This window comes from Rhynchophorus ferrugineus, unplaced genomic scaffold (assembly GCF_030347505.1).
Source record: "Rhynchophorus ferrugineus isolate W39M unplaced genomic scaffold, kcgeb_rfMv2 rfM7, whole genome shotgun sequence".
Taxonomy (NCBI): Eukaryota; Metazoa; Arthropoda; class Insecta; order Coleoptera; family Curculionidae; genus Rhynchophorus; species Rhynchophorus ferrugineus.
In genome coordinates, this window is record NW_027472586.1 from 4,017,527 (window position 1) to 4,037,893 (window position 20,367).

General features: G+C 33.8%; 2 protein-coding genes across 14 annotated transcripts; one reads left to right on the forward strand and one right to left on the reverse strand.

The window, feature by feature from the left end:
* Positions 1-9: 9 nt before the first annotated feature.
* On the reverse strand, positions 10-16,194 carry Cdk12 (Cyclin-dependent kinase 12). 13 transcript variants are annotated; one of them, XM_076409376.1, is made up of 22 exons: positions 15,908-16,194; positions 15,202-15,591; positions 13,841-14,131; positions 13,593-13,706; positions 11,158-11,344; positions 10,512-10,595; positions 9,122-9,262; positions 8,909-9,064; positions 8,680-8,854; positions 7,797-7,973; positions 7,582-7,739; positions 7,267-7,382; positions 6,953-7,195; positions 6,691-6,896; positions 6,443-6,639; positions 5,309-5,513; positions 4,981-5,249; positions 3,294-3,467; positions 713-816; positions 485-663; positions 274-379; positions 10-216 (listed from the first exon to the last, which is right to left on the reverse strand). In XM_076409376.1, exons 2-22 carry the CDS (start codon positions 15,521-15,523, stop codon positions 92-94), a joined length of 3,729 nt encoding a protein of 1,242 aa, XP_076265491.1. In that variant the 5' UTR covers positions 15,524-15,591; positions 15,908-16,194; the 3' UTR covers positions 10-91. The 13 variants fall into 13 exon arrangements, with proteins under 13 accessions (XP_076265491.1, XP_076265489.1, XP_076265487.1 ...); XM_076409374.1 differs by having other exon boundaries at positions 6,953-7,180; positions 7,582-7,973; XM_076409372.1 differs by having other exon boundaries at positions 6,953-7,189; positions 7,582-7,973.
* Positions 16,195-16,234: 40 nt separating this feature from the next.
* Positions 16,235-18,107, forward strand: LOC143199542 (uncharacterized). Its single transcript, XM_076409435.1, has 2 exons — positions 16,235-17,302; positions 17,379-18,107. Exons 1-2 carry the CDS (start codon positions 16,991-16,993, stop codon positions 17,685-17,687), a joined length of 621 nt encoding a protein of 206 aa, XP_076265550.1. The 5' UTR covers positions 16,235-16,990; the 3' UTR covers positions 17,688-18,107.
* The last annotated feature ends 2,260 nt before the right edge of the window (positions 18,108-20,367 follow it).

Here is a 20,367-nt window from a genome sequence, read left to right on the forward strand (position 1 = left end):
AAACAGACAAAAACTTATAACTTTATTGAAAAAAAAATTAAACAATTACAATACATTATATTCAAAAACAAAGCGTATTATACAGGATATATTAGGATGGTTTTCTAGTATGGTTCTTTACGGCGTTTGCGCCATTTTGTAAACCAAATTGTCGTAACAGATCGGATAAGGTTTTACAAACTTTTTCGGTGTTGAGAGATGCCGCACTTTGATCTTCTGTAACACCAAACAATCACTTTATGATTAACAATCGATATACAACTGATAGCTTACCGTCAAAATTTAAACTAAGTAAATGGATCGCACCTGGGTTTGCCTTGCATATAGATCTTAATTCTGACAACAAAGTTTCTAAGGTAACTATGATTTGGGATTCGACCTACAAAAAAAACGTATCGTACATGAGTGTAAAAGAAACTGATATAAGAAACGTCGAGGAAAAATATCAAAAGAAGACTGAGATAATTATGACAATATGTCTAACCTTTTCTAATACATCTGACTGTTTCATACTACAAACTTCCATTAATAGGGCTAAAGGCACAGCTGTTTTGTTAAGAATCATCTGCTCCATGTTATAGAGCAACTGATATAGGTAGCTTCGAGTGTCTATCTCCTCGCACTCTTTAGGACTAGATACAGGCGGGAGTGCTGGGGAGATACCTAATAATACAATGATGTTTCTGCATTATGATTCGGGTATGTTTCTCACCTAGTATGTTCTGCCCTGCTGGGCGACTCTTGATAGCTGCTGTTGCCAGGGCGTACGATAAAACTGCGGCATCGTAGGCTTCCATTTTTAATACTTTAGATGAGCTAAAATCTCAATATATCAGCATTTTTAATAACAACAATCGACAACACAAGTCCATCTAACAAAAACTAGTATCTGATAAAAATAACACGCTGATGAAAAACACGTCACGTTCAAACATTCGCGAAGAATAAAAAAATATCCGTCAAAACGTCAATAGATCAGAAGGTATTTAAATAACAGCCTTTTTTCGTCTTTTAGTAGTATTTAATTTTCAACAAACCATTTGTATAAATATATAATAGAGCAAATATTAAAAACTATTTCCAGATAGTGCAAATAACAATCAAATATAATAATTTTTTGTGTAATTTTTTTTCATCAGTTACTTTTTTGATAGACTATAAAATAAGTGAGGAAACAAATGAACAGGAACAAACCAAACAAGTAGGAAGGGTAGAAAATTTAAAATCATTTCTGGCGATGTCGTCTAATGTCATTGAAGGCTGCTGATATTGACTATTAAATATTGGGTCTACAAACATTGCGGTTTTAAACAATGACAAAAATTAATTGTGTCACATATAAAACGGAAAGAAAATGGTTAATAATATTTTTATCGAAAACAGCCTACTTTGCGATGGCAGACAGAGGTAATTTCTTAGTAAATGGATAATAATAGCAAAATACAAAGCCTACTTTGGTACAATTTTTATCATCTAAAGAAACTCAGTTAACAAATAATCTATTTTGACAATAAAACGTTATTGTTTTATGCAATTATGAAAAAGATAGACATTTTGATATTATTTCCGGGGTGTCAATAAGACTGCTGATGATGTCATTCTTTTTAAACTCATCTGTATCAATAAAAAACCAAAAAAAAGACCAATAGTATTTTTTAAGACAAAGCCTACTTAACAGCTCTTTTTTTGTTGATAATTGATTACTGGGGACATTTTTATAAAGATGAAAATGGATAATAGTAAAAGGTAAAGCCTGCTTTGTAATAATATTTTTATTTTCTTCTTTCTGCTATTATTGACGAAAATCACAGGGTGTCTAAGCCTGGCAATAGTAATCTTAATAAGTGGCAAGGCAAAGCCTACTTTGGGATGACTAAAATTTGTCTTTCATTATTTTTTTTTGATTTAAGTGGAAAACATTAGCTTTACTAAGGATCTTTCCAATTCTGTCAGAGTTCAGCTTTAGTTAGTTTTAAACAAAAAAACTGCAATTCTTTCGTAGACCTAATATTATGTATTTTGTTTACATTGACCAGTTTCCAAATGCTTCATGCAATAATATCTTTTCATCATGGTCAACTTTGATGCCAATTTTCAAAGGAAACACTTTCATATCAAGATGCTCACACATATAAATACTAAAAAACTTCTGCCATTTGTATTAAAACCATTTTAATGATAAAATATTTCAAGTACAAACTGTCCTCGAGTCTAAAATACCAATGAACAATCGAGATGTTTATCTAGGTACTTAGCATTTAAATGAAAAAGGTGTTTTCGAGTGACAACATGCAAAACTTAAACCGAATAAAACAAAAACACAAAAATATAATAAATAATCCCTTTTATTCCTTTATAAAACAACAAACAAAATGAAAAGTACAAATTTAAATAAAACAGTTTATTAACCGAATAATCTATAACATAGATATTTACAGTGTATAATGTTTCTTTTTCGCTCTTCAATCATCCGGTTGGCGATTCTACTATTAATACAAAATATACAATTGGAAATTTTTATAAGGCATGTTGGTTAAAGGTGCGGGAGACTCGGGTATACAATTAATTTGATACAATATTTGCTAAGGTACTTTACCCACTTGGTTCGCTAGGCAAACTCGATGATGATGATGATAGCAAGTTAGACGGCAAATATTGCCGATTTTATTTTTTGTATGAACTCTGTTCAAAATCGTGGAATTCACCATTTCGGATGGCGGATTATGATAACTTAATGTAAATATACAAAACAAAAAAGAAATTAAACCTTTTGGATAAAACAATAAAATAAATGAATACAAAAAGTACCTTTTCCACTTTCGATGCTACATTCTATAAATTAGGATTGTTAATAATAATGGTGTTTAATTATATGCGTTGGAAAAAAATTAACGGGAAAACAGTTCCAACGGTTGGGGGGCGCGAGTACCACATGCATTGGCGCTCCAACGTTGCCGTACGTGTTTTCCTCGGTCAATGTCCATAATAAATTATCGCTAATAACATTAATAAATTAATTGCGTCTCGTAACGTCCGTAAATATCACACTTTTTATACACTATTCCGTCTGTTGGGACCGATATATCCGCGGGAGGATCACCTGTCGTTTAATAAACATTCTCCGTAAAACAGTATAGTTAAAGACGACCGATTCCTCCGGGATATATCGGTCGCGCATAGGCCATGATCGACATCACATTCTACTGCACTGCTTGTGCGCAGCATCTACCAATACCAGCGATATTGTGCATCATAGGAACAAGACACGGCCTTCAAAATGCAACATGACTCACCCTCCTTCGTTGTCCTCCGGCTTGTTGTTCAACCTGTCCCCCCTGGTCAGCAGAGCCGGTTTCCCCGGAGGCAGGTTTTGCATGGACTCTTGCTGTTCTCGTATTTGCTTCTTGCGTTTCTTGCTCCACAGCTCGTGGCAGTCCTGCCAGGTGGGAAGTTCGGGCGCTTGTATTCTAAAAAAAAAAAGCATTTCCTTAACACCGAACTTAGATTCTACTGCTACTGCGATATAAAGCAAGATATTTTATGGAGTCTGTGCGTTTACATTTCAGCAAAAGGGACTGAAATATGCATTACTATTTACTATTTATGAAAAAAAATTATAGTTTGCGATATTTATTTGCCTATAAGTTATTAATACAAGCTAGTGGTCGAAAGTTCAATGTAATTAATTTTATTAGTTATGTCTCTCTTGTAAAAGCGAAATAATCATTATATGTAGAGGGATGTGGAAACAATTTCAGTTTTTTCTAATAAATTACTTTAAAGTTAATCAATGTTGGACAAAAAAATGGTCAAAATAAATCAGCACAGATTAATTTTACCAACAAAAGAATCAAGCACAAACCAGTACATATAATAAAAAAAATGTAAAAAGCTCGGGCTAAACTAGGAATAAAAAATAATGCTGGTTACATTATAGCTTTTATTTTATCAACAAGCCTTGAAAACAGTGTTGGCTGATATTGTTCAACTCAGAAGTTGATCCAATCAAAGCAATAAAATCATTATATAAAGATTTCAAAACAAGGTACTGCAAGGTATTGTTGATGAAGCTAGCACATCAATGTTGAAGTTCACTGGCTACCAGGTAATGATGATGACTTAATCACAAGATTAAAGAGAGTAAAACTATTTGATTCAGTGAAGTTATTAGTAAAACTTAGTGCACATTAAAAACAATGACATAGAAGTGTCCATCCTAGAAGAGGTGCTTTCTAATTCTAAATCCATTAATTACACAAAAAAAGTGGGAAAATGTGCTAATTCAGTGGCTAGAAGAACCCCACATTGGCATTGTGTGATATTTGGTGATCATCAAATTCAGAAAAGCAGTTAAAGAACAATAAATATATAATAAATGTTGGCAATATGTTAGTGTAAACATTTATGAAAATAAGACCCGAAAGATATTTTTTATTTTCAAAGTTGGACCAGGAACAAAACCTACCTACTGATGATCCTCAAATAAAGTCATAAGAGGTGGTGTCATTTATGTGATGGGAAAGATTATGAAGTACAAGTACCCTACATGGTTACTGTCTTCAAATGTAAAAACCATACTGCCAAATCAGTTACATATATCAAATTAAAGATTTTTTGGTGCATCTCAAATGATTGATGATGAGACTATATAAGAAAACAATATAAAGAAGGTGTTTTATGTTGGTTTTTTTTTTATAGAAATAACATAAAATGTGCCTCTTGCCAACTATTTTTAAAACCAAGTTGTGTTAGCATATTTCCATTGATAACTGTGTTATCCAAATGTTGAATTAAAAGTTGTTCTAGTAAATAAAAACAATAGTAATAAAAAACCTTGTTTTTTTATTAAACATTTCCTTACATCACTTTCAAGAGGTCCTTTTTCATGCCTGATAAAATGTACATACGAGGTTAATCATAATTTAAGAGGGACTGAAATCGTGCGCAGACCAACCAAATGTATATAATGCTGTTACTTACTGATCTGGGTTAATGGTTTTCAACCAGGGACTCATTAAGGCATCTTCCGCAGTGATGCGCTTATTGGGATCTAATTCCAACATCCTGTCTAATAGGTCTAGCGCTTGCGTGGGCATGAATACAAAGTCCTCCCTCAATCTCCTACGGTACAACTTATTGGGCTTCAACGCGTGGAACAGGGGTAGGTTGATGACGGAAGGCCAGACGGCTGGCGTAGGAGTCCCGCATATCTTCGCGATGCGATCCAGCTGCGACATTTCCGTGTTGGCCTGACGAAGTAAACGCGTTAACTACGCGGAAAACGGCGAGACTCGTTGTGAATACTTACCGGAAAGAGGGGCTTCTTCAAAAACAATTCCCCTAGGATACAGCCACAACTCCAGATATCAATCGCCGGACCGTATCGTTCTTCTCCCAAGAGTAACTCCGGCGGTCGATACCAAAGCGTTATGACTTTGTTTGTGTAAGGGCGTTGTCTGTCCTCGGCGTTGTACAGTCGAGCCAATCCGAAATCGGCCAACTTGACCTCGCCTCTAGAGTGAGAGTGAGAAAAAAGTTAGTGATGAACTTTATTTGTACATTACGAGATTTCCGCAAAAAAATCGTTTTCATATATTTCCAAAGACAGTTTTTTATATATATATTAAAGTCTCCTTAAATTAATTATTTTCTTTGTCGGGCACTCTTGCCTAGAACAATCACAAACATATATTTACGACCATGCCCCAGCGGGATTCGAAACTGCGATTATCGCAACAGTAAGTGGACCGTCCTGTCGCCTTTACCACTGCGCCACCAAATAAAGTTTTGCACTCCATATTAAACCTTTTCGACCAGGAAGTGTTTTAGTTTGTTTATTTTTAAAACGTGTAAAATAAAGTGCCTTACAAACTCCTACAGAGAAGCGACTTCTTTCATCGCAACACAGCGAGACTTTTGGTGTGTGATGGCCATGCCTTATCTTAAACAAGTCTCGGGTCATCTAAAAGGACACGCTTCCTGAAGCCTCAATGTTTTAATTGTATTTTGCTCAAATGCTCAAAGTTTTAATTGTATTTTTCCTTATAGAGTTGTACACTCTTGTCTTGTTTGAACTCATTGTGTCAAGCTTTCGCTGGTGGCTATAAAACTGCGATATTTCTGGAGAATAACTGAACAGACCTTGGGTAATCTAGAAAAACCGCCTTCTAGAGTTTTAGCAGTTTATTCAGCAGATAGTTCAAGCAGTTCATTTCTAAACGCGATTGTAAACCGTATATTGATTTAATGTTTGACACAATGTTTGTTGGCTTAGTAAAGGTCAATTCTGCTCAGAGCAAGTTTTTTTTTGTAAATAAGTATCAAGTGATCAAAAAAAGGAACTTTTACATGCAATTCCGGCAAAACATTAAATTATTTTTTTTTATCCTAAGTTCAATCACGAATTGGTTATTTATAAAAATAAATTTAAAGTGTTACTTACTTGTTATTCATTAGAATATTACTGCACTTGATATCTCTATGTAAGAAATTCTTTTTATGGCAATAGTTCAGTCCGTCTAACAGTTGTTTCATTATACAAGCATTGTTCAGTTCGTTGAAATCAACCATTCCGGACTCGAGAAGACCCATCAGGTCGTGGTCCATGTACTCGAAAACGAGATAAAAAGAACCCTTCTCCTGGAAAGAACACAACTTTGACTGCTGTCGATTCGTTTCGACCAACCATACCTTTCGAAAATCAACGGCGTCTTGTTTATCCGTAACAATCTCGCGAAGATTGACGATATTCTTGTGGTTCAATTGCCGGAGTATTTTGATTTCTCTCACGGCGGTTATGGGAAAGCCTTCTTTTTCGTTCTCTAGTCGCACCTTCTTCAAGGCTACCAGCTCGTTGGCGTGTATATCTTTAGCTTTATACACCTGTCCGTAGGTACCTAAACAGCAAGGGTTAATGGACGTCCAAATCGAAGAGAACCCTCAAAACACCGACCTTCTCCTATCTGAGCGATCACTTCAAACATATCGATGCACCTCTCCCCCCAATCCTCGCAGTTCATGTGGAAGTTCCTCGAATTGCGCCTTTTCAGGATCCTCGGCCGCTTCACCTGCTTCTGTTTGACCTGCGGCTTAGGTCGGTTATCGGCCGCCTTGACGTTGTTTCTCGGCGGCGTGTTGGGCATGTCCTCGTCCCCGCTCAGCTCCTCGGTTCCAGGCATGACTTTAAAATCAACATCAAAACGGGATTTTGAAAACAGGAATCGCCGAAAACAGATTGTTAGGTATCGATCGATGAATTTCACTTACCAGGCGGCATGGGGAGGTCTTTTATACTTTTCCTGGTGTTCAGTGGAGGCGTCTTGGCTTTCGGTTTAGGCGGAGGCGTTGGTGATCGGCTTGGTGGCGATTCGATAGCTTCTAACCTGTAAACAAAGTACTAATCAACACTAGAACACTATTCAGGAGAGAACAACGAAAAATAATAAGAATGGCTCTAAAGTTCGCTCATATAAGATTAGCTAGCGCAATAATTTAAAACTTCCAAGAAGACAAAGGTATTTGAATACTGCAATCACCCTACCAAAGTTATCCCATCTAATCAAGTATTCATTATCTACTTACTCTGTTTGATCCATTCCTGGCGGCATAGGCAACTTGGTAACACTCTTTGGTTTGGATTTGGCGACGTCGTTAGACTTGATGGGTGTCGTTTCGTTAATTTTCTGCTCAACATTGACGATCGCGGGGGTAGACGGCGGCATGGGGATCGAATTGTTGGCCTGCAACGATTCCCTATTACAAAGGAACTCGTTCGGTGTCCGCATCGGGGGAATTACTTGTGAATTATTGTTGATTACGGTTTGGGTGCCGTTCGACTTTTCCGGTTCAATCGGCATTGATTCTGGTATAGGAATGTCGTCAATGTCCATCGGTACGGAAGTGGTGTTCGACATAGGTTCCGTACCTTTACAACTATCAGTCTCGTCAACAATAGTTACTACTTCGGTTTTCGGCTGGAGATGGTCAGAGAGAAAAGGGTGAGTTTAAAATATGTCAATTTTTATTTGCCTAGGCCGATACCCCAAATAGAGTACATTAAATTTGATCAATGCCAGTTTTTGAAACAGATTCTCGAATATACTCAAACCAAATATATTTCAAGCAAATGAAGCAAAAGCAGATATGTCCGTTCAATAAAACAGCCAACGCATGTCATCAAAATGTATGACGTCAACACGTCGCGCTATTTCCACATCGAATCTGATTTTTGGTTTACAGCGCTTGCCGGTTTGTAACTTCTGATTACCATCACTAATGTTTTAGCAATATGGCCGACCAATACCAACCTGTCTCTTTTTAACTAAGATAGAAGAGAAGAAAACATCTCAGAACGTAAGACGTCTTTCACATTTTTACAAATTGCTATTGGCAGTATATTCGGCGTCATATATGACTTGCATTGGCTGTTTTATTGGATGGACCGTACGTCTGTCCGATTTATGGTCACTGTTTAAAGATTAGTACAAAGTAAATAGATTCCAGGGTGTTCAAAGAGTTCGCAGAACAAAAATGAAAGAACTGTAGAAAATTTCAAGAAGTACTTGAAAATGTACTGACTTTGGCAATGGTTTCTTTTTGAGACATGAGGTATTAAGATTGAATTATTAGCCTGATATATTCAATGATGTAAATGTTAAATATTGTTAATATTTTTCTTACCTTCTTCTCCTTCTCGGTATCTTTCTCAGATTTAAAATTCTGCTCGATCTTCTTCAATTCCTGCTCCCTCTTGTGTCGGTCCTTGACTAATTCAGCGAATAAACTAGTGTCTGTAATCTTATTAGCCAACTGTGATGCTTTCACCGAATGTGGTGAAGGACTTCTATGCCTATGCCTGAAGAAGAGTCGAGACATTGATTTACTTCAAATGGACATATTGTGAACGTACCTGGGACTCTTTTCGATTCTCCTGGGGCTTCGCGATTTGTGTCGCTTGCTCCTACTGCTTCTTGACGGTGACGGGCTATAATGCCTGCTACCTCTCGAATAACTAGGAGACCTGGTCCTCCTCCTGTTTATGGGACTTCTACTCCTATGAACACCACTGTCAGAAACAGATTACATAAGAGATGTGCGATGTAGGGTGTTAGAGAGATGTTACCCCGATAATCTCTTCTTCTCCCTCGTCCTATCCTTCTCCCTTCGATGTTTTCGATGAGCGTCCGCTCGTCGCCTCCTGCTATTCGGCGACATCGACCTGCCGTGCTTGTGACTGCTCGTGTGCATGTCAGGAGACAGGTTCCTGCAACACAAAATCACCTACACTCGAGCTTTGATTCGTTCACCGCAAAGAACATGCTCAAAAAACAATCCTCATTTATTTTTGTTAGGAATAATGTAAATAAAGGGTTGGTCGAAAAGTAATCTCGGGTTTTTTCGATATATTTCAAATGCTTATCAATGATATATAAACTTTCCAGCCAATCTCCCCCAATTTTAATGGCGTCACTAAAGATATTGATGAATACTGATCGTTTATTTTAGTCGCCTGTTTGAACCGTACTAATTGTTGACAGTAAAGAGCCGAATTAATCATCTGGAAATGCCATGTTCGAGCTACTCATGATGAACAAATCATTTTCAGCCTCATCAAACATTCAAGAGTCCCTTGTTATCAATGTAGGCTTTGAAATTGTTTTTGAGAGTTTAGACATTGTCGCAATTATCAACAGTAATCGTTCGTTTTAAAAATGGCGCCTTTTCATTTCATTTCAACAGCCAATCACTAATGAAACCTTGGCCCATTACATTTTTCACTGTTAATTCATATAGAGCTCAAATATCAAGTTTCCTTTGGCATCTAGCCTCGTATAAATATCGTAAAACTATTTTGTGACCAATGTTTGTCATTAACGATATGAACTATCTTTAACATCGAAATTTCTGGTATGAAAACGAGCAAATCAACTTTGTACAGCATTATCACTATAAACATCACCCTAGTTTCGGTGAACCTGCGACGCACTTTTCCCTTTTATGAAGTAAAATGGTAAAATATAAGGATAATAACCTCCTGAAATCCCCTCTCAAAGCTGCTATGGACTTTCATAGTTTCGAACGCGTTATAGCATGGTTTCATTGAACAAATGTTATAAGTGAAAAACCGAAATTACTTTCCCCCCAAGTTTATATTAAAATGCATAATTTGAAGCAATATATCATTAAGTAAAACATTCCAATTCAAGATAACCCGCTTGCATATATATTTATTTTAGCTTTAACTATATAGATAACTTAAGATCATCTACATTCTAAAAAACCATCCATGAAAATTACCATAACATAAAATAAATCAATATATAAACTACGAGTAAATAAATTGAACAGTGTGAGTAAATGAAGAGTCCTTTGAAGAACGAATCTTTATGAAACCGGTCATCCGATCTCAGTGTGAAGGGAATTAGTCTAAGATAAAACTGCAAGGGTATAAATAGAACAAACAGTATGCATACTACACTAAGCGGTACATCAAGCCTGAATTGTGCCCTTACCTTTGAACCGGCGAATTAATTTCATCTATAACGATCGGAGAACTTACATCTCTCACCACTGTTACAAGATGATTCGACACAGACCTTAAAATAACATTTTAGGGATATACATTAAATATAAATACGAGACTATCGAAAGAACATTAACCGAAACCATGTCACAGTGTAAAATTAATTAAAATTCTCATTAATCCCAATATTATCCTAATAAAGACATATTTTTTAATTAAATATTTGAATTATTGTTTATTAGCGCGGTAATAGTGTAACAACCCAAAATGATAGATGACTTTTGACAGATGATGTTACGTGACTTATGTGATCTGTGGTTTCGAACATCGGTATATATATAGATCAAGTGACGCTTGATTACAACTATTTTGTGATGGTTAGTGAATCAATTATTATTTATTAGCGCGGTATTAATGTACTGAAAACCCCAAAATGACAGATGATGTTTCGTGACTTATGTGATGTGGATTTTCAAACATCGGTTCATTTAACAAAAAAATCATTTGGAGAACTAGTCAACAGATCAAGTGACTCTTGATTATATCAACTTTTTGTGACGGTTAGTAAATCGAAGTGTAACAGTAACGGTTTCGAATTCTCATGTAAGTCAAATACAGAACAGAATATAACTTACCTGCTACTGTGGTGGTGTAAATGTAAGGGTGGGGTATGGGGTGATTCCTTGGGGTAGTCTTGGTGGTGGTAATCATTCCGGTACGCTTTCAAGGGAGGCGTGGCTGAAGGTGGCGAAGACGGGTCGGGGGACGCTATGTGACTATCGTTAGAGACAGGAGAGCAGGCGCTTGTGTCTATTTTAGCATCTAAAAGAGAATTGGTCACATTTAGCTACATATTTTTTTAAATACACAAAATTTTTCGTTAGATATATCGGAATTTAACAACATTTAATCGCCATTTTGTTAATATGATAGCAATACTTATACTAAGTAGGGGAAAAAGTAATCCACGTGCTTTTAATTACATTATGTTGAAGTACTATTGTGTTCAAAAAATAGTGATACAAAAAAATCGTGATATTGTTCGTCATGAACTTCCTCACGATTATGTGGGTTGATGACTGTTTTGTTCCTTATTCAGACAGTATTCCCGAATTGTTCATGATTAACAGTTCAGTTCTTTTCATAAAAGAAACTACTAAAATTATTCCTTAGACATCTCACTAGGGATGTCAAAAACGTTGAAATGGATGTTGAAAACAAGAGATCGATCGGTATCGATATTTTAAAGAAATAAATAAAAAGTAGCGATGTTTTTAATAAATTTTAAAAAATAAGTACTAAAATGTACTTAAGCTTCAAAATTAATTTCTAATTTTAAGTATATACTTTAAATAATTGAAAAGTAAAGTAACTTTTGAAAAAATCAAAAAAATGATTTAAGGACTTCATTCAGTACCGTAACAGAGAAACAGGCAGTGTTTCTCTGTTATTATATCGTTTATGACTACTTAACATTGTTAACAATTAATGGAGGAGTTTTCGTTTAAGATATGGCAAAAATGGAAAGGGATAAAAACGCGATGATACAGATTTAATAAGTCGAGGAAGTTAGATCTCTCCAAGAATAAACATTTCTTCAAAAAAAAAACAACTAAATGTGATGAAAATGAGACCAATTTAAATACCGACGCTTTTTTGCCAACATTTCGGAAATCAATAATTTAATTGATGTGTTCTATTTCATTTAAGAAACAACGGAAAACCATAGTTAATATATCATATCATAGTTGGCTATTGTTTATCGATAAGAAGCTGTTAAGAGAAGCAGTGACAGTTCGGTCGCCGTCACTGGTCACCTAAAGTCGCTGGGAAGCTCATTTCTACCGAATACCAGTTGGTACAAAAGAAGAAGAAACACAAGAAAAGGCCTGACTCGAAGTCAATCATTTCCTCTACCCGGGGATTTCATGAAAAGAAATAAATACTATATATCCGGATGACTGTATTTTGATTCAACAGTTAGCACTTTAACACAACATTGTAAAAGTTACTTTATAAAAACTAAACTTAGAAGAATGTTTTATATCAAAACCTTAGAAACGTAGGTTACTTTTTCAGACGTCTAATATAACAATTGATAATCAACCTATACTGATATAAAAATATAATAATTTATTATCAATTATCTATCATTATATAAAACAAAATAACGTTCAAAGTCCGAGTACATGACACCCTGACGCAGGGCAAAAACTCTCATAGCTCTTTATGAATTTCATTTGGCATTATAAAAAATGAGTATGTTAATTAACTGAGCAGTTTGCTTTCTGAGTATTATGGAATACAATAATGAAAATCGTAATTAAAACAATAAAAATCCTTTAAAAAATTTATCAAACAAAGGATTAATTATATAATTCCCGAGATAAGAAATAAACAAAGGTAGTTTTATTTTAGGTGTTAAATATACATTATTAAGCCGTTATTTAATATGTTGTCCAGTCAAAGGGGCAGATTATTGGAAATAACGGAAGGAATAGGTATATCAGCCAGATTAAGAGGACCCCTAAAGAGAACACTGACTGAAACCAGAGTCAGGACATCGCTAGAAAAAGGATACGATATAATTAGCCACAAAAAGGGAGTTCAAACAAGATACATTCATTTTTTGATATGATGATAAAAACTCATAACAGAAGGGCCAAAAATTGGATTAAGAATAAACAGAGGTCATAAATTTGATGGAGTACGTAAGTTCTAGGAGTTATGGTGAAGATATATACCAGTAAGAAATTACTAAAAAACAAATCAAGGTGATTGTATGGTGAATAATGTGATTTAATTGGGGATAGGATATTTCTTGGAGGGCTGGAATGCTGTGCCAGCGAGACATTCATCCATTCATTCGATAATATAGTGCCTCATTCAGTTTTTAATAAGAATGTGTTCTTACCTGGACTATCAGACACTATACCATAATAGTCTTGCATTAAAATAAAAATAATTGCATTAAAACAAAGATAGTTATTTTATCGGTAGCTGTAATCCCAACACAAGATTGGCATTTGGTGACATTTAATTTAGAATGTATGCATCAGAATGTGCTTACCAACAATCTTAACAGCAGGTTGATCTTGAGTTTCCCAGTCACTTAAAGGTTCGCGCTCTCTTTCCCTTTCAGGTTCAACTTGGGGTGGTGTTTTTGTACTACTTGTTTTAGAATCTACGTAGAATTATTATCAGTTATGCAACTAATATAGCATTTAACGGATTCCCTTATAACTAGTGATTCTCTATTCGACATTTAACGCCGTCATAATCAACGTTTTTTTAACTCGAAGATCTAACTCGACCCACCTGAATCAGAATCACTCTCCATACTAGAACTCCTCGATCTGTGCTTCCTCTTCTTTTTCTTCTTGGTCTTCTTCTCCTTCCTGTGTTTCTTCTCTTTTTTCTTCCTCTTTTTCTTGTCGATGTTCTCGTAGTCTTCGTTGCCATAGGGCGACACCACTTCGACTATTCGACGTCTCATCTCGCTAGACTTTGAAGAGTCTGAAGCTGAGTGACGGCGTTCGCGTGTGGTTACTAAAAGAGGTGGAGTAGGTGAACGCGGTATCATAGTTGGGTCTAGTCTGTGCCTCCGAACTGAAACAACAAAGAGAAATGTCATCAGGCAAATGTGGTTTCGGTATGTTTCACTACTGCATGAAAACCCGGATTTTAGGAACTTAATAAAACCAAATGCCAATTAGGTATATAAACAGTTAAATAAATATATGTTCAAAACAAAAACAGCGACCAATTTCATACCATCCAATCTGGAACTCAACAAATATGGAACGGTTACCATTAGATAAAATCCTGGATTAAAGGACAAACATTGTCGGTTGTCTAGACGTTAAACTATCTACATAATTCATTTTTTTTTTGATTCAGCGAATATATATCCCAAAGTTTTTTTTGAAGCCAGATTGCAAAGAGAGAACTGTAGAATCAAAGTTTTCTCTGACGTATGTTTGCTTCGTTTAGATTGTTTTTGTGTTCTTATTACTTCAACATAAGTTTATACCTAACAAATATAACATCCTTAAAGACAAAAATAAACATTTGATATTTTAATTTTGTTTAAGAATAGTTTAGCAGTGTCAAAACCAACTCTGGAAGTGATCAGAAATATTTTTAAGCCAAACAAAATGTTTGACACTGATATTACAGGAAATATTTAAATGAGTACAATAAATTCACTGTAGAAATATGCTTTTCTATGATGAATAATTTCCAGGGTAATTGACAGACTAGATTTTTTTTTACTAAATACTTTTAATTTGGTTTCAATTTCATTAATGTAAAAAATATTTTAAAATGTAGTAACCTGTAGTTAATGATGTAGAATATAGAATGCCTGACATAAAGATATCATGAATTTATCTCAATGTAAACTTAATCAACAATGAATCACATAACTTGATTAAAACACTGCATAATATAATTATATATTTAGCTAATATATTCTAGTAAACAATTTATCTAAATGAAATGAAAGTAAATAAATAGTATATAGTCTATTTTATCTAACACATGTATAAATGACGACAAATAATTATGACTAACATATTTAATAGCCCTCAACAATACAATGAATAGAAATAGTATATATCACTTAATTTGCGTCAAGAATAAAACAGCTAACAATTATTAATTATATATTCACTTACCTTGTGGAGTTACTAATAATGCAGAGTTCCTTGCCAGATACATTTCCTCCATATAACTTCTCCTGTGACTTCTATGCATGGCTGCGGTGTATTCTTCTGTAAATTCTCTAAATTCCCCAACTTCCCCGTCCTCAACACCTTGTACTCCACCTTCTTCACCACTTTGAATCTCACCAGCTTCAGGCCCTGACAAATCCTCAGAACTTACATCAGAATATTCAACAAGAGGTTTAGGAGCTATGGGGGAGGCACTCTCATCTCTGTTTCTGCGCTTTTTCGACTTTTTCGATTTGTCTTTTTTTCCATGACGACTTTTTTCCATTTTATTTTAACTTTAACGCAATCCAGCACATAGTATACAGTGCTGGTTTGCCTGTAGGCAGCAGAGTCCTAGGAAATGTCCACATACTCATGTCAGTGAAAAGGTTATGTTTACATGCAACCAAAAAGCTATCAGAAAGTGAACTCTCCTATTTTTAAAATAAAGCGAAGCAACTAAACAAGACTTTGGAGTGCGTTATTGACAAGGAAATGGCATAACAGTACGAACAAAAAGTTTTAAAATTAAATATTGACATTTATGACCTTGAACAAAAATGGCGATTTGAGGATATGAGTGATGGGTGTATTCAAATGAAAACATTTTCTTTGCTTGAAAGTGTCCAATATGAACATAATGCTAGGTAACAATGTTTAAAATGCTTACCTTAATAAGTAACAATGAAAAATACTATAACACAGTATCAATCACTCCGTTTTGCACATCCCGCACTTTGTACGGTTTTTTACGGTATTATTGGATATTTTCTTAGTATTTTTCTTTTGTCCTTTTCAATCTCTGGTAAATAATAGCTTATTTAGAGCCTTGTTGCTGTTTTAGCAAATATTTTAATAATTGGTTATATTGATGTCTCATAAGTCATGAAAATTTTGTGGATTTCTTTTTAAAAAAATTACTGGTCCTGACAACACGACGCCATTTTCATTATCGCTAAGACGTGCCACGTTGCCGAACCTTTATTTACACCCTAATTTCTTTGAAAGCTTGTACATATTGCATTTTAAATTTTATTTCAATAGTACTCATTTTATTTATTATTTACATATTCTGTATTTAATAGATAACTTAGTGAATTTTAATATAGTGTTAAAAAGTATGTAGGTATAATTACTAAGTTATATGTTATTTATTATTACTGAATTTATTAATTAACTAGGTTATCTTATTTCATTCTGTATCGATAGTTTTCTTTTTTCTGTTTATTCCTTTTGTTATTTATCGTTATTTTTCATCTCCTTATACCGCAAAATTTATATTTAGAATCAACGTTGGCAACACAGCATATTAACTTGCGTGGCAATCATGAGTTTCAAAGCGCAGGTCTAAAAGTTATAGAACTAGAGATACACACATTTTGTATATTTTTAAATAAAACCTCTATGAAATCAGAGTAATTAATATTTATTTTAAACATTTATGTACTGAAAATTACAAAAGAGTTGTTGAAATGCCAATCAATATAGAAGAGGAATGTATTTGTAATCACAAACCATAGATAATTTGATATTCTATAGTTTATGTTTGTCTTCAGATTAAAGTAATTCCACTAATGTTTGTTTTTCGTAATTTAAAATGTCGATGACGTAAACCAAAATGTCAGTTGTCAATAGGTTTTCTCCAATGATAGGTGGCTCTTGTGGGTGTTTAGCTTCGTTTTACTTTATTTAATAACACACAGCGGTATTAGTGTAATATTTTTAGTTTAATTTGTGTACAAGTGTATATAAGATGAATCCTCTACGGAAAGAAACTTCTAATAAATTCGGACAAGGATTTGTTTATTTCAATACTAATAAGGCTTTATTAAAACAGACCAGTGCAGACACGACGGATTTCTTAAGTTTTAGCAGTGAATCATCTCCAGGAACTTCTCCACAAAACGGGAATTTTCGCCCTTCAAATTTTAGCAGTCCATCGAATAAACCATATTATGGTAAAGCGCCTAGGAATCGAGCAGGTCGCAATCAATATTATAACCCCCATAATAATAGAGCGAAATCGTGGCGACAAACCGCTGGTCTTTCCCGTCCAAATACTAACGTAAATACACTCTTTCAATCACATGTTTCCATTTTGTGTTATATTTTTGAAATTCAAAATTTTCGTTTTTCTCCAGGAACAAGATAATTCTCATCAGTATCGTCATCAGAATAGGCATCACAAGAATTATTCAAAAGACTACTCCAACCCTCAATTAAATAAAAATTGCTCCGCATTTTACGATCCAACTTGTTTGTTAAACCCGTGGCAGGAATTAGAAGAAAAAATTGCTCAAGAATCACAACATAAAACATCTCTGAATAGTAACATATCAGGCCAAACTTCGGATGAAAATACTACAAACAGATCAAGTTCAAACTCTTCAGAAGATAAGTCAGATGACTCTGATAGTGGTTCTTATGAGGCAGAAGAATCATTATCATAGTATTGGCTCAAAACAATGATTCACTAGGCAATTGTTCATAATAAAAATATTGTACATAGAAAATATGATCTCTAAGATATTTTTATGTATTGTACGTCGTACTGTCAGATTTTTTTAAAAAGATCCTTTAAAATTAATTATAGAAGTAAAAGTACCTGATCTGCAACGTATAATTAGTTTTAATATATAAATTTTTTTATATCTCACATCAGTGGAATAGTTAATGATGTGAGTATAAGTTAAAATATAATTTTATATACAAGAATGAGAGACAGTATGTTAACAAATGTTATATTGTGATCTCGATATTCTATCTCACATTTGATATTCTCTATCAAACTATTGTTTTTTTATACAGAATATTTCTATTATTCTTGTCAATTACCACAGTATATAATAAAGTGAATATTCTATATAAAATTCTACTGATTTTTTTATTTTTCAAAATAATTTTCAATTAGGAGCATTACTAATAGCCAGCCTAAAAGCTAAATTTGTTATGCTACGTAAACAATAAGGTTCTTGCTCACAAAGTAGTTGAAATCATTGTGTTTTAATAGAAAAGCATTTCGCATTGACTTTGTCATAGTTACCTTATAATAGTAGTCGTTATCATGTTAACGGTCATTGTGGAAAAAAATATAATTACCACTCCAATTTAATCTTAATTTTTTATGCACATAAATTCAGCTTTCAATGTTATGTTCCAAAATTTGAAGTGGAAACTTACGCATTGACTCGATTTGCTACATTTAAACAATAGAAATTTGAACCCAAAAGAATTACACATTATTTTTATACTCGGTGACCACGGAAGGTAAAAAAATCATGTTCTTGTACTAATTTAGCTTTATATATCTTATCAGTGAAACTATCTTTGTATACGCTAGAATACTCTAATAATAACATACCGAACCACAACGAAGAAAGTAAATGTAAATGAACAATTGTTAGACCTTTAAAAACATTAGATTATTAATTTATCATTGAAAGTTCTTTCATACAATTATAGTTTAAACATTTTCCTATATAGGCAATTATAAATATTTATATGCGTATATATAGTTGCCTGACCAACACTTATCATTAGTATTCCTTGTCACGTGGCATCTGTTGGTTGCCTGAGCGCGAAATTGGCGGCCTTAACACCAGGAGAACAGAAACGAGTATAGGTAAAGTTATCAAAAGCAAAATACAACCAGCTGTAGGTAGCATTGACTAGATTTACATCGTTTGACTTTCAATACTATTTCTGTTACCGATAGAATAACAGAGAATTAAATTATAAATTAGAAAATGAATTTATACACATTTCATTTCATTTATTTAAATATATATCAACATATACCATCAACTCGAAGTGTAATTAATATACTCTAAATATAATGGATTTATATTTAACATTAGGTGTGTTCCTTGTTGACAATATGGCCAAATGAAAAGAATCCATTATATATAAGAGTGGAAATATAGGATAATGTATTAATTTAGATATGACGATGTAAACGTAGTTAAGGATTTGAATTTTGGTGTACTTTCGAAATATTTACATATCCTCGTCATCTCTTTGTTCTCCTGCTATTAAGTTAAAGCCAGTGGACGCGGATACATCGCCGTAATAAATCGTTTTCATATGGAATTTACAATCAAACAAGTATGTTTGTGTATCGTCACTCTTTCAAGGCACAGAAATATTTTTAAAAAATGCATTTATATAGCCTTGAAAAATGAAGCACTGGCATAATTACCGATTTTTATTGGAATATAATGTTTAAATGGGAGTGCCGTAGGTATCAATTTAAAAGGAAAAATAAAATAAATACTTGCATTTGAATATTTGTACACATATTTCTTCAGATTTTGCCTGTTCATCGCAAAATCGTGCTCACCATAGCGATAAGATCTTATAGGTTAGGGATAATTCTTCTTCTTTACATCTAAGGTGGTTGTCACGGTGACTTTTTTGATGGCTGTCAGTCATATTTATTATGATAACTACCCAATTCTCATAATTCATAACTATGAGGGCTTGGTCACCAGGGTATCAGCAGCTGTAGGAGAGGCGAAAAACACTGACCGTATTTGAAACAAGTTTTAGTAAATTTCGTCTCGTTTCGTTGGGTTTTCAGTTTTAAGCATTGTGGTGTTATTTGATAAACAATTCAATTGTTTAAGAACAAGCCACTTGACCAATATATCTTTTAAATATACATATTTAAGACTAATATGGTTTGTTAAACGATATTTCGAGGTTTGTGACTATATGATGATATTTTGTCATAAAATATTGAATTATTTTTAAAAAATGTACTAAAATTTTCGAACGCCATAGTTTCATATGTATTTTCACATGATATGTTTATATTTTCTTAAGAATAAATTTAATTTTTTATAAAAACATACTTATGTTAGTTCATCTTGTTTAGAGGAAAATGATGAAATGTCGATAAAACAATTGCGTTAAGTATTTCCTACATTAAAATTAATACAAATTTTGGTATAAACTAAAAAGTTACTTACTCTCATTGGATCTAATATCCTTTATATGAGCGATAGAAATACATCTGTGATTGACTGTGTGTCTATATTTATATCGGTTAGAATTAAACATAGACCGCGGTCGGTATGAATGGGATTTTATTTTCGTACTAGTTGGTGTAGTTTACAATATCTCCTGTGA